The sequence below is a fragment of the Eulemur rufifrons genome, chromosome 9 (genome assembly GCF_041146395.1).
Source record: "Eulemur rufifrons isolate Redbay chromosome 9, OSU_ERuf_1, whole genome shotgun sequence".
Taxonomy (NCBI): domain Eukaryota; kingdom Metazoa; phylum Chordata; class Mammalia; order Primates; family Lemuridae; genus Eulemur; species Eulemur rufifrons.
Genome location: NC_090991.1, coordinates 8,242,320 through 8,256,815, shown reverse-complemented (window position 1 = coordinate 8,256,815; position 14,496 = coordinate 8,242,320). Strand labels below are relative to the sequence as shown.

General features: G+C 48.2%; 1 protein-coding gene across 5 annotated transcripts in view; it reads right to left on the bottom strand.

The window, feature by feature from the left end:
* ARHGAP44 (Rho GTPase activating protein 44) overlaps nucleotides 1–14,496 on the bottom strand; it is a 175,017-nt gene that overhangs the window by 26,239 nt on the left and 134,282 nt on the right. For all 5 annotated transcript variants that reach the window (XM_069481951.1, XM_069481949.1, XM_069481953.1 and 2 more), the window contains 6 exons: nucleotides 10,821–10,932; nucleotides 10,307–10,388; nucleotides 6,150–6,230; nucleotides 2,980–3,093; nucleotides 2,264–2,355; nucleotides 140–320 (listed from right to left, as the gene is read on the bottom strand). In XM_069481951.1, coding sequence (XP_069338052.1) covers nucleotides 140–320; nucleotides 2,264–2,355; nucleotides 2,980–3,093; nucleotides 6,150–6,230; nucleotides 10,307–10,388; nucleotides 10,821–10,932 — 662 coding nt within the window. The remainder of the gene's footprint in view (nucleotides 1–139; nucleotides 321–2,263; nucleotides 2,356–2,979; nucleotides 3,094–6,149; nucleotides 6,231–10,306; nucleotides 10,389–10,820; nucleotides 10,933–14,496) is intronic.

The following is a 14,496-nucleotide window of genomic DNA, read 5'->3' as shown; positions in this document are numbered from 1 at the left end:
GGGACAGCTTAATCGCTACAGGTCACCTGAACTGTGCAGACTAAGTGCAGCCTTCCTATAATTCTGTTTTCCTTAGGTCTCTCCTCCACCTCCCACCACCCCCAATCCCCAGTGCTGAGAAAGGGACACCAGTTCATACCCATCCTTTTTGTAAAACTCCAGCATCATATTATCCGTGGCGACGCTGAGGGGCCGGCGGGCCTGCTCGGGCTGGCGCCGGTCAGCGGGGTCCATGTCTGGGGAAGGCATTGAGCTGTAGTTGGCATTATGGTTCACGTGCACTGGACTCCCATAATTGCCTGTAATGTTGAACTCTATCTCTGCAGGGAAGAAAGAATCGGTATTACGTGAACTCTTGGTCTGTCACTCCCTTCCTGGGCAGGAGAGGGATGAGCAGAAACACTTCCTTCATGCTTTGCCCCTGGAAAAATGTCATCCCACGGTGCCACATTAGGTAATCTATTGACACTAATTCATCTTATTAATATAATTAATCATACTAGTAGGCCAAAGAGGAGAACACATGTGATCACCTAGACAGGCATTTAATAAAATGATGTCCATTTGTGATTTAAAATAAAAACAACTTAGTAAAACAGTAACAGATGGCTACCTTCAGAAACAGAATCATCTTTCTCAAACCTCATGCTTAGGGGTGAAACCTCAGAGCAGTCCTAATCAAATCAGAAAAAATGGCAATGCCCACTATCGTCACTGTTATTCAACACTATTTGAGAAATGCTGGCCGATGAAATTAGTTAAGAAAATAAAATAAGAGGCAATATTAATATTTGTGGATGATGATAATGTCTTTCTGGAAACCCAAAGAAAATAAATTAAAAAGGTTAGCAGTAGTACAAGATTTCGTCAAGGTTGTTTGCTGGCTATCAAGGAGATGCACAGACATACTCGTCCCATCCTTTCCCGGTGAGCGGGAGTGAATTAGCTCCGCACAGCTCTGCCCGTCCGCAATGGTAATGGGTTAGGACCTGAGGAATCACTGCCTTCAACTCCTGTCTACTTTACTTCTTTATCTTGATTTCCTCCATCCACCAACTCTTACGGAATCAGCAGTTCAGCGCTCTCACAGTCAAAACACATGAAGCAAAAGAAAGATAACCAAACTTCCTCGATGGCAGATCAGCATTAACTGATTGCCTCTAACGGAGGGAGCACGGAACTAGCAACATGTGACCCTCACGTGCGTCAAGGGCTGCTGTCACACAACCAACAGCACTCCCTTAGTATCCTCGAAATGTAAGGTATGGCACCAGTTTTGTTTTTTTTTTTTTAAAGCAAATACCGAATTTAGTGTAGCTACTGCTGTCTCTTCAAAGCTATCACCCTTGAAAGTCATCTGCTTATGGAATGGGGTTTCCAGGGCTCAGAACATCTCTGAATCCCCTGCTTAGGGAAGTTGCCTTGAGAGCCCAACTTTGAAGCAGGTATGAAAAAGAACCTCATTGCCTTTGAGCCTCACCAGGACACGCTGAGGGGCAACTCCAGGGGCACAGCTTAGGGTGGCAAAAGGAGAGCGTAGGGCACCCAGGTGATTGTAAGCCCTGAATAAAAGTCCCCATCCATCTCAGGCCTCAGGCGCCTGAAGCATCTAGGAAGTGAAGGGTTTGGAGCAGAAAGAGGACCTCTCTGTCCTTCCCGTACCAGCACTCCATGATTCGTAGATTTGAAGAACTCACGGTGTGGATGTTAGACCAGGAGAGTCCACAGACGTGGTCAGCACAGTGGACACCTTCATCTCAGACCTTCCCTTGAAACAGGGATTAGAGTAGGAAACGACCACAACTCTACCCTGATATCTGGGTGCACATGTGTGTGTGTATGTGTGTGTAGGAGGATTAAAAACAAAACGAACAGGCCAGTCGAGGTGGCTGAGGCCTGTAATCCTCGAACTTTGGGAGGCTGAGGCAGGAGGATTACTTGAGGCCAGGAGTTCGAGACCAGCTTGAGCAATAGAGCGAGGCCCTGTCTCTCCAAAAAGTTAAAGAATTAGCTGGGTGCATGCCTGTAGTCCCAGCTACTCGAGAGGCTGAGGCAGGAGGATCACTTCAGCCCAGGAGTTTGAGGTTGCTGTGAGCTATGATGAAGCCACTGCACTCCAGCCCAGGCAACAGAGCAAGACTCAGTCTCTCAAACAAACAAACAGAAGGCTGTGGGCAATGGCAGTTGGCCTCAAAAGCTGAGAACTCACAGTGATCTTCCTGCTCCCTGCCTCTTGCCCCCACCCCTGGATGCTACCACGTACCCCCGGGGAAGAACCAGTCCGCGTGCTGGATGATGGGTTCAATGATCCCGACGATCTGCAGGGAGACCGTGGTCATCATCTCCGTGATGTTCCTGCAAGCAGAGAATGAGGACGGTGGGCTAGCGCCAAGGCAGCAGCAGAGGCCTGGTCCTCCGGCCACAGGGCCTGGAAAGGGCCCCAGACTGGAACTCTGCAGACCGAGGTTTGGAGAAAACACTTTGCACTTCATCTTTCTGAACTTCTCTTTCCCCATCTATGGAACGGGGACAACCCCAGGGCACATGAGCAACGTCCATGAAGGCACTTTCAAAATGCCTTCATTCTCATCACTGCCAGGCCATCCTCTGTCCTGGAGATGGTCCGCTATCCCTCTGAATCCTGACGCTGGGATGACAGAGTGTCCAGGGGGCCTGAAAGAGCTTGCCTTGCCTGTGCCATCGAGTCCCTTCCCTTCTTCCCCCCTTCCTGATGGTGACTTAGATTAGCTCAGAGAAGGCCCTCACTGCTGACCTGTAGCTCTGAGACCATCAACCATAAAAAGATCTACAGAATTCTGTCCCTCCTCCCAGCCTAAAAAAGAAGCAGGCCGCGACAGAAATAGGGCATGGGAAACAGGCGAGGCTGGCAGTTCCCCGGGGCCCCAGCCATCCCGCTCGCCTCACCCAGGCCCCGCAGCCCACCTGCGTCACCCACACAGCCTCCCGCCCCGAACTCACCCTTCTGCTTGTGGCCACAGGAGGTTGGGTCCTAACACAATTGCCATGTTACTGGGAGTCATCTTGTTTACATCTTGGTATTCTGACAGCTTGGATAAAAATTTGATCAAGTATCTGAAAAGAAACCAGAAGGGTCAGGTTTAACCAGGGCTTAGCACCAGCCATGCACGCTCAGGATGGGCTAGAAACTTCTCTCCTGTCGCACATCGTAAGGACAAGACTCACACGACCTGCATTGTAATGAAAATGCATCAGGTGGCAGGAAATGGGAATTCTGTATTCTCTTTCCAAAAACAGACGGACTCAGATCTTACTTGGCTAGAGATCAATAACTGCTTCAACTAACACAGGTTACATGGTCCCCATCCTTCCTTTTCACTCAGTGTGGCATGACCATGACCTGCTACCCTCCCTGTGTGCAGGAGTGATAAAGTGTTGAGGTATCGCTGGCAGCAACATGCTAGGGGTGATGTCTCCTGAAATTACCCTCAATTGGGCTTTCTGGAAAGATCCAATGAAGAAAAAGTCAAATATAGACTTAGTGTATGATCCAGCAATCCCACTCCTACAAATATACCCAAGAGAAATACGTCCACACACAAACTTGAACGCAAACTGTTCACAGCAGCATTATTCACCACAGCCAAGAAACGGAAACCACCCACACACCCATGGAGAGACGAACAGGTAGATAAAATGTGGGATATCCACACAGTGCCACACTATCCAGCCATAGAAAGGAATGTTGGCACAGCCTGCAGCATAGATGAACCTTGAAAACATTATGCTAAATGAAAGAAGTCAGACACAAAAGACCACATATTACATTCTTTCTTTCTTTCTTTTTCTTTTTTTGAGACAGAGTCTCACTCTGTTGCCCAGACTAGAGTGCCGTGGCATCAGCCTAGCTCACAGCAACCTCGAACTCCTGGGCTCAAACAATCCTCCTGCCTCAGCCTCAGGAGTAGCTGGGACTACAAGCATGTGCCACCATGCCCGGCTAATTTTATGTATATATATTTCTAGTTGTCCATATAATTTCTTTCTGTTTTTAGGAGAGATGGGGTCTCGCTCTTGCTCAGGCTGGTCGCGAACTCCTGAGCTCAAACGATCCACCTGCCTCGGCCTCCCAGAGTGCTAGGATTACAGGCGTGAGCCACCACGCACTACCACACATATTACATCATTTCTTTTATATGAAATGTCTAGAACAGGCAAAAATATAGAGCCAGAAAGTGAATTAGTGGTTGCTAGGGGCAGGGTTGGGGGAAATGGTGAGTGACCGCTAATGGGAACAGGGCTTCTTTTTGGGGTGATGAAAATGCTCTAATGTTAGGTAGTAGTGATAGTTGTACAACTCTATGAATACATTAAGAAAACACTAAAATGTCCACTTTAAAAAGGTGCAATGGTATGTGAATCACAGCTTACTGAAATTATTAAAAAAAAAAAGAGCCAATAAAGAAGCTATGCACGAATTAAGCACAAATTGTAGCTCCGGCAAAACACACTGAAAATCTGCCAGGCCCTGACAAGAAGTCCCAGGACCACCCCAGGGGCATGTGTTTTCTCCTGGACTCTGTTACAAAAGGCCGTAGTCCTAACCCTATTTGTTCAGCTCACAGTGAAGTTGTGACGCCCCCAGGGGCGGCGGGGGGTGGTGTTCACCTTCTGTCAGCCCTGTAGAAAGTGCAGCTGACCCAGGGTCCTACCGTGTAGTCACTAAGCTGTCACTGTGACAACGCCATCCACAGCCTCTCCTGACCATGCCTCACCCTCCAGGAGGCCACACAGGACACGACCAGGACGTGGGACCTATGCCAAGAGCAGTCAATCCTCGGGCTGGCCAGTGGCTTTGGGCTGGTGCCAGCGACATGCCACGAGCTGTACTGACCCGATTCTCACTCCTGGGATTTTTTTTTTAATTGTGATAAAATATATACAAAGTTTACTATTTTAACCATTTTTAGGTGTACAATTCCATGGCAACTGTTACGAGACCATCCCCACCATCCATATCTAGAACGTTTTCATCTTTCCCGACTGAGTTCTGTCCTCATTAAACAACAACCTCCCCATTCCCTTTCCCTGGCCACGACTGTCCGATTTTCTCTTGGTGTGACTACTCCAGGCACTTTGAGTAAGTGGAATCCTACGGTACCTGTCTGGCTTCTTTCACGTAGTATCGTGCCCTCAAGGTTCACCCATACCCACGCCGTGGCAAGAATCAGCATTTCATATCCCACTGTGGGAATACACCACATTCTGCTCACCCATTTATCCATCCACGGACGTCCGGGTTTCCACCTTTTGGCTACAGTGAATAATGCTGCTATGAACACAGGTGTGCAGATAGATGTCAAGCCCGAGCTTCCAGTTCTTTGGGCACATACCCAGAAATGGAATTACTGGATCGTGTGTGAATGGCAGGTTTCATTTTTTGAGGAACTGCCATTCTGTCGCTTTTGAGATTTTTAACAGGAACACAAATAATCAGGCAGATGGCAGCAGGTGCCGACGCTGAAACTCTACATACTAAGAAGCAGGGAGGCAGGGTGGCAGGGCCAGGAGGGGCGCTGGCGGCGACACAGAGTGACGAAGCAGCAGAGTGTGAAGCAGCAGGAGCCAGGCGTGGGGAAGACCTGAAGCCCAGTGGGAAGCAAAGCCTCGGGTGGCAGCAGGAAAAGTGAGAGGCAGACGTGTGGAACATGGCTGGGGCTCGAAGGTGCAGAGCACGGGAGAAGGTGCAGAGCTCTCCTTCCAGTGGACTCCCTCAAGGACACCTCCACCTCCTCCAGCTCCCGCAGGGGCAGGGTCAGCTTCTCTCAGGTGTCCACAGACACCTGTCTTTACCACAAATCCCCAACATCTTAAGATTGCTTGCGCTGATTTTTGTTCCTTGCAAATCAAAGAACTTAACTGAATTAGCCAATGGCCAGTGGCTCCAAAGTCAAAGTGCTTCTTTAAGTCTGTTTCCTTATCTGCAAAATGCAAATAATTATCCCTGCCTTATCTCACAGGGTAGTTTGCGGTTTAAAAGAGACCATGCGCGTTAATAGCACCCTGGACATCATAAAGTGCCGCGCATGCTACTTACCATGACTTTTAGCCGGGAAGCTGTGTCTGGAGGTCAAATAAGCCCACGCCCTGTGTCTCCACTATCCACTTACCGGATGTTGTTGTGATTGGCCTTAGGCAGTTTTTCACAAGCATTCCACAGAGCCTGAAGCTTCTTATCTTGCTCCTGGATACTGGGAAATTAATAAGAAAAGCCATTGGTTGAGCATGAATCAATGAAGTCTCACTGGCAATCGTATTAACCAGTCATCGTAATATTTAACAGCAAGGAGCCACCATCATAACTGACCACATCAGCACGTGATTATTTCAAAAACTGGTTATTATTATTTCCCCTCTGTGCTCTCTTTCTGTCCTGTCCTATGCTATTGGAACAAAACTTCCTCTGCACATGTATTTCCCAAGTGAACACGTGCCGGGCAGCAGGTGAGGGCAGAGGACAGAAGGCTGCTCTGGCACGGTGGGCTCCGGGGCTGTCAGGAGGACTTGAGGCACAGTCAGGGAGCTCTGTCCTGCCCTCACAACGCGGGGCGCAGCCTGCAGGCCGGTCCGACGGATCTCACTGCATTGCAGCTCCTTGGCATCTGGCACGTAGTAGAGGCTCAATACGCACCTTCTGAATAGGTAAATTACCTGAACTCAATATAGACATTGGGAAATCTGATCTTTCAGGACATAACTCAGGGAACAGACAATTTCCACTAACCAAAGGATTCTTCACGTTACAAAAAGATTCGCTTTAAAGTTATCTATATTTGCAAGCCCTTTTGGAATTTTTTTTTTAAATTACTCATAGGACTACATTTTTATACAAATCTCTACCAAGGCCTACATGGTTAGGAAGGCCTTGCCCTCAAAAAACCTTTCCTTTAGAAAAACTGGATGGTAAACGCCATCGGGGTGAGGCTCCAGCTCTGACCCTGTGACCTGGGACCCACAGCCAGCACAGGGACCATCGCCCGAGGGCTCTGTGGCTGAGCACCCTGAGGTCCTCCTTGAGAGAAACTCCCTTTCCCCTCAGTTGAATCTTGAGAAAGAGGCAGTCATCTCCAAAAGGAAATTTAACTAGGAAACTAGAACAAAAACCAACGTTCCACTTAGAAATAGCCAGGAAACCGATTATTTGTTAAGTAGTTGTAGTCGGACCGAAGGCTGGCCAAGGTGGGTTTTGTGCAGAGGCTGCAGAGACCCAGCTGCACCCTAACTATGATCTTGTGCCAATTATAATATTTAATCTCTAAGAACCTCACTTTTCCTCATCTCACCATGGGGCTAATATCAAGACCTCCCTCAGAGCTGGTGGCATGAGCGGCTTAAAAGAGGATCTGGACAAAGTGCTCAGCAGAGTGTCTGGTTCGCTAAAGGCCCCCAATCAGCGTGAAATGTCAGCCTTTGACACTGCGGGTGCCGTCACTGCTCTGTCACCCTCACTTCTGTCATTCCCTCAAACCACACTTCCTCTTCTGCTCCTCAACCCTTTCCAAGGTCCCACTGTGTGTCAGGCTCTGTCCTAAGGGCTGGGAAGTGCAACCAGCCGGAGGAGCTCCAAACCCAATCAGCTGCACAGAGACTGCCACGAGGAGGGGTCAGTTTCGTGCAGAGAATTAACAGAGGAGACGGGATAGATCAAGACCGCGCCCTGATTTTCATCAGCGTGTCAGGGAGGATCTCGCTGAGGAGGTTGATTACATTTAAGGCGAGGCCCAAATATTCATAATTGGAAGGCATCGACTGGGCAGAGGTCTTGGGGAACAGTCGCATCCGAGGGAACAGCCAGCGTGAAGGCGTCAGAACTTCACTCCGAGGAAGGTCTCCTAGCACGAGCGCCCCACTTCTTACATCTTCTTTCAGGGACCTCTCGGCCTCTGGGCTGTTCTGAGTCTCTGTGTTGCATGACTTTAGCATGGAAGCACGTAATTTACGTGGCTTGCAATGTGTCCTTTTCGAGTTTCAGGCCCTCTCACACTGTCCTGGCAATCCCTCCATTCAGCCCGACTGCCTGGTGCCCCACCCCAGGGCAGACCTGTCTGTGTGCGGCTGAGTTGGTCTGAAATACCAGTCCCTGTTAAGGGTGGTGCTGCCCTCTGGTGAAACTCGGCTTCATCAAAGTTTAATTGTTTCCAACTCAACAGCCTTGGAGCTCTGAATCACAGAACCCAGACCCATTGAGTCCAAATCACTGAAAAAAAGGGCTCAGGCAGTGCTATCTTTTAAAAGCTTCCCAGGACATTCTGATGCACACAGAGGGTTGGAAACCACTGTTCTAGGCAAAATTACTTTTTTTAGAGGATGTGACCTTAGACACCACACGCATACCATCCAGGAGCAGAAATAAGTCCTTGTTTCCCCTTGCTGGAGCTCTTTGAGTCATCTCCTATTTCCTAACGCAGACCTGCCTTTGCAAAAGAGGTGGGACCTGGAGTGTCTCTGAGGGGGTCCTGACGCACTGAGCCATCCTGCCCTTCTCTGGCTTTATAGCGTCCAGATCAACCACACATTCAGTAAATAAGAGCAACAGTTTCCAACAAAGGTTATGTGCTCACTTGACTTCCTCCCTAGGACCACATTCTCATTCCAGAGAGGCATAAAGTGCACTGGGCGCAGGGGCCCTGGAACCAGACCCCCTGGACTCAAACTCTCATTCTGCCATTTGTTCACCGACAAGCAGCCTGTGGTTACACAGCTGTTCTGTACCTCATACTGCTCATCTGGAAAATGGGAGAAACAGTACAATCCAGTTCATAGGGTTGCTGTAAGAATTAAATGACTTAAAAACATATAATGAGCTTAGAACAATGTCAAGCTTCTAAGCACCTACTATATGGTACTACTTACGATTATTAGTATCATGGACCCCAACACTCACTTTTCACAATGAGATACGAGAGTGCCATATATTCAGCCAGCCTTTCAAAATGCATGCTGTCTATGCTACTTTGAAAACGAAAAACAGTGTTATGCAACTTTGTCGGTGCTAGCTTCCCCTGACTCTACACATTCGAGCCTGGCGTCACCTCTGGGACAGGTGGTCTCTTCCGGGCCCCGGTTCTTCAGGAAGTCGAAGGACCTGCCTCAGATACACGCGCCAATGTTCTTTCTGACAGGCATCGCTGGCTGCTTGTGACGACTACATCCCGTGATGAGAGATCTCTAGAAATCACTTCCTTTCACGGGCCCCTAGCTACAGTAGCTTCTCGCTCAGTCCTGCTCTCACAAAACATTCTTCTCTCTCCCTCCTTCACCTCTTCCGCCAGGACTGTCTCTACCCTCATTGGCACCACCCTTGCTCTGTTGCCAGCTCTCCGCCCTGGTGTTGTCCGTGTCCTAGACATGTTCACTTGCTTGGTAAAAACGTCTTCCTCCAAACAATGGCGCTGACGTGGGATGGCCCTTACCTAGGGCCAAAGAGAACGTGTGACACCATCCTAACGCATGCACAAACTGAGGAAGGGAACCGGGATCAAAGGGGAGAACCACACGTAGGAGCCACAGTGTGTGCAAGGCTGTGGCTCCACCTGCTTGGCACCGGCCGCCTGCTCTCTGCATTGTCCTTGTCCCCAACACCTCTAGAGTCCTGGGCCTCACGCTGAGTTGCAGCCTGTCCCCCGGGCACAGCCACCACTGCCCACATGCTGTGCTTTTATGTTCATAATTAATTGGATGTTGTTAAAATATTTTTAGCTATTATAGATAAGGATAAGACCCCTGTGCCCATTCCCTTGTCCTACGCTTCTCTCCGGAAGGAATCACTGCCATTGGCCTGTGTTAGCCCTTCCAGAACCTTCTTTTATGCATTTACACATAGAGACATTCCTAAAATTTTATTGTTTTGAGTTTGTTAGATGTTTATTTTCCTTTTTCCAACAATAGAATATCATAGGTGTCCTTGTTGACTCACTTTATTTCACTCAACAATAAATCTCCATATGTTTTCATGTTAGCATGTATATTATAGCTCTACCTATTTTTTAATTGCTCGAGAGTACGACATGGTGTAGACATACCATGGTTTACTTAGCCTCTCCCCGTATCCCTTCTCCAATGCACCTTTAGTAACTTCCAGGCTCCTGCGGTTCCCAACGATGCCGCCGTCACCATCCCTGCACACGCCTCCTTGGGCACGTGCAGAAGTATTCCTTCACGATGGAGATCAAGCAGTGGAGTTGCTAGATCATGATGCTCTCCTAATTTCAGTACACGCTTCCAAATAAACTCCAACACACAAGACATTCCAAACAAGGGTACTCACTTGGAGGCCTGGATCCACTCGTCATAGAGTTCAAAGGTCATAAGAGGTTCTGGCAACTCTCGGAGGTAAGATTTCAAAGCTCCTGGGCACGAACACAACACTGGCCATGAGCCGTTATGACATGGCAGAGATGAGATCCACCAGCCGGCGCTGCCCACGTGGGCTCCCCCTGGGGATGGGGCCCTTGACCGCTGTGCCGAGAGCACAGGGTGGTTCCCACGTGAGTGGGTGTGAGGCTCTGCCAGGGGACCTGGGCTGGTAACCGCATGGGCCCTCTGATTTCCCACCGTCACCTCCTCTTCTCTCGGCACTCTGGGGGGCCATCCTTCAAGGGGCCATGGCATCCAGGCTGGACCTGGGCCCTGAGTGGACACACCTGAAGCACATCAGGAAGCCACTGGTCCAAGTGTCCCAGACATGCGGCCATACAGCCTCACCCCTTCCATGCTCATCCCTTCCCTATGGGTCCCCACGGTGCATACGAGCACCTCACCAAGAGGGCGTGGATGCCCACCTGCGATTGCATGGGGGTCTGCCGAGTACTCCTGCACGTCCACCACGCAGCAGTCCAGGGCAGCTTTCAGCTTCTTCAGCTTGGAGGCAGAGGGGGCTACTCGGAAGAGTCCCTACCAACAGGACAGAGGGTCAGCAGGCAGCCCCGCAACTCCGAGGCACAAGAGCAAAACCAACAGACCACAAGTCTACCTGCTTCTTTCCTCCAAAACCTCTTAGATGCATTTGTCCAACACCATTTTCCAATATTGTAGCTACCTGTTTTCTAAATGTTTCCTCCTTTGTATATAAGCAGCTTGCGCACAAGAGCTGGGCTTTGCCCACTGCTGTGTCCCCAGGACCAGGTGCAGTGTTGGGGGGACATACACTGGTTCAGTAAGTATTTGTTGAATAAATGAACCTTGGTCCCTCCATGTTCCATTCTTAAGAGTTACTTCCTAATCCCTGCCACCTCCTCTGAGTGGACCACTGCCCCTTGAAGAGCTAAAGTGAGCTATGGAAAGAAAGAGAAGAGTAGGAGAGGGCTGTGTGGAAGAGAAAGCGGATGCAGGTCAGAGTTGGAAAGAAACCTCCATGTCACAGTTAAGTTAGACACAGGTTAAAGACCTATTGGTTTCCGTTTCACTCTTAGCTCCTTGCATTCTATGATGCAATCGACAGGCAGAGAAACGAGCTGGCAGAATCTTGCTCCTTTAATCTTTTATGGCCATTCGGACTCACAAGTTCCTTTAGAAGAAAATGTTCCTGGTCTGGAGTACTGAGTTTATGGCCTGCTAGGATCACTAACTTCTTTCTCAAAATAGGGTAGGTTGGATAAATAGATGTGCGAAGCTCCTTGGCATGTGTGTGAGGAAGCTACCTATACACGTTTGGACTGGTGTGTGGGTAAGGCTGCCATGACAAAGACAGCAAGCCATGGAACGCAATAGAGGGGTGGCCTAGATTTTCATAGAATTATGCCATCGCCATGCAAGGAGAGCCGACAGGATTTGGTGATGGCCAGTGCCACAGAGAGGGAAATAGAGTTGTCAAGTGTAAGCCTTTAGATTTTTGCTTATGTAACTGAAAGAAGCATAAAAACCAGGGGGAGGAGGGGATTGTTAAGATAGCTAGGGAGTCCAGTTTTAGGGGTGCTAGAGGGAAATTTGCATGGAAATATTGAAGAATGGCCACGAACACAGAGCGGAGCCCTTCCACTGGAAGGATCCCCATGGAGGCTGAGGTGCAGGTCTTGGAAGGCAGAGTCAGGTGGTCGTGCTGAACGAAGACCCTGAGGCCCCTGCTGTCAGAGGCAAGAAGGGGACCAGGGAGGGCCAAGGGAGCCACTAGTCTCAAAGACGCTCCATTAGTAACACCAGGCAGCGACGTGGTCCAGGAGGCTGGGACTCAGTCATCGGGTTTGGCAATCTGGGGGTCCCTGGAGACCACTGACGGTGGCCTTAGAGCCCAGTAGTGGGGCAGAAGTGACAGCACAGGAAGATCAGTAAGTGGTGGTAAAGCCTCAGAAGTGGCAGATGACGGAAGCTATTTTAAGCAATTGGGTAGCACAGAAAACAAAACCAATGCACTGGGGAAGGAATACAAGGTGGCAGCTAGGTTGAAAGAAGATATTTTTTTCTAGTCTCAGGGAAATCTGAGCCTATTTTCGAGTAAAGGGAAAGAGCAGACACAAAGTGAGGGAAAATGCAAGCGAGAGAGTGAGGTCTGGCCAGAGGTGGAAAGGCCGGAGAGGGCACAGACGGGAAGGAGAGTCGGGAGATGAGGCGGGAGATGGTCGAGAGCCCGATCCTTAAGAGTCAGTATATGCGGATTAGATATCTGACAATACTAATAAGTTAGTTACTTTTTGGATATAATAATACTATTATATTTGAAAACACTCCTTGTCTTTTTTTTTTTTTTTTAAAGTTTTGAGACAGAGTCTCGCTCTGTTGCCCAGGCTAGAGTGCTGTAGCATCAGCCTAGCTCACAGCAACCTCAAACTCCTGGGTTCAAGCGATCCTCCTGCCTCAACCTCCCACATAGCTCGGACTACAGGCATGCACCACCATGCCCGGCTAATTTTTTTCTATATATATTTTTAGCTGTCCAGATCATTTCTTTCTATTTTTAGTAGAGACAGCGTCTCGCTCTTGCTCAGGCTAGTCTCTAACTCCTGACCTCGAGCGATCCTCCCACCTGGGCCTCCCAGAGTGCTAGGATTACAGGCGTGAACCACCACACCCAGCCTCTCCTTGTCTTTTAGAGCTACATATGAAAATATTATTAATGAAATAATATACATTTGGGATTTGCTTCCAAATATCCAAGGCAGGGATTTGGGGGCAGGAGATGGAGGCAGAGATGAAACGAGATTGACCATAAGCTGGGCGATGGGGCTCACTATTTTATCTTTACGTGTTTACATTTTTCCATAATGAAAAAAGATAATGGGGAAAGAAAAGGCCTATCCATCTCCCTCTAAGAAATTATCTCTCAGGGACTGTAGAGACCTTCTCACTTTTTTCATCGGTAACAAACATGAAAATGCCTGGCACATAAAAATGTGGCCAAAACCCCCATTTATTCCCATTCCTTTCTGAATATCCAGAATCTAGGACAGGCCTTGCATATGGGAAGCAGCCAGCATCTGTGTGTTCACGGGCTCCCTGCTCTCCCTCAGCCCTTCCGGTTTGCCCCGGAGACTCACACGTCGCTTGGGACTGATTTGGTTTACTTGAGAAATGTTAGACTCTCTCCCCCAGCAAGTTTCTAAGTCCCATCACACTCTTTCATACTTTGCTCAGTGATAAACGCAAAGCATGCCCTAAGTAAGTATTCACTGGCTGATCAGATCAAAGGAAGATGAAGCAAAGATGTCAAAATAGCCTATGGAAGAATCCAAAGATGAGATCTACCTCCCAGGAAACGATCTACGCAGCAATAAATATTAAGTATGAAATGTCCAATTTCCTTAAGTACTAAGTTTGACAGTTGATATCTCTGACACTTCACTTTGACTTTTCTTGTTTTATTTTTATTGTGAAGGTACATCCCCTCATTCTTTCAAATGCACAGCTTGGCTTGTGATTATCTTGCAAAATGTTTTTAGAGCAATTTTTGTGAAACCATGGATAAGTCAAAAGTTTATGTTATTTTAGAATATGAGTTCCATAGTGGAACCAGTGCAGCGCAGACAGCTCGAAATATCAACAAAGTGTTTGAGAAGGATGTGGCTAACCACAGGATACCGATAGTTTGAGAAGTTCCATTTTGGTGATTTTCATCTTGAAAATGAGTCATGTGGGCAACCTGAGCCCAAGGTGGATAATGATGAGCTGAAAGCTGTAGTGGAAGCAAATCTATCTCAACCTAGGTGTGAATTAGCAGTAAGGTTTGACGTTACTATTCCAACAGTATTGGACCATCTGAAACAAATCGGCAAGGTAAAGCAGCTGGATAGATGGGTACTGCATGAATTAAACAAGTATAAGAAGAGAAATAGTCCCAAATCTTGCCTTTCTTTGCTGTCACGACATAAAGATGAACCATTTCTATACTATATTGTTACGCGTGATGAAAAATGGATTCTTTCTGACAATCACAAGCATTGGGCACAATGGTAAAGATGTTGGTAAAGATGAAGTGTTGAATTACAGTCTAAAACCAAATATTGATCCAAAAAAGCTAATGGTGTG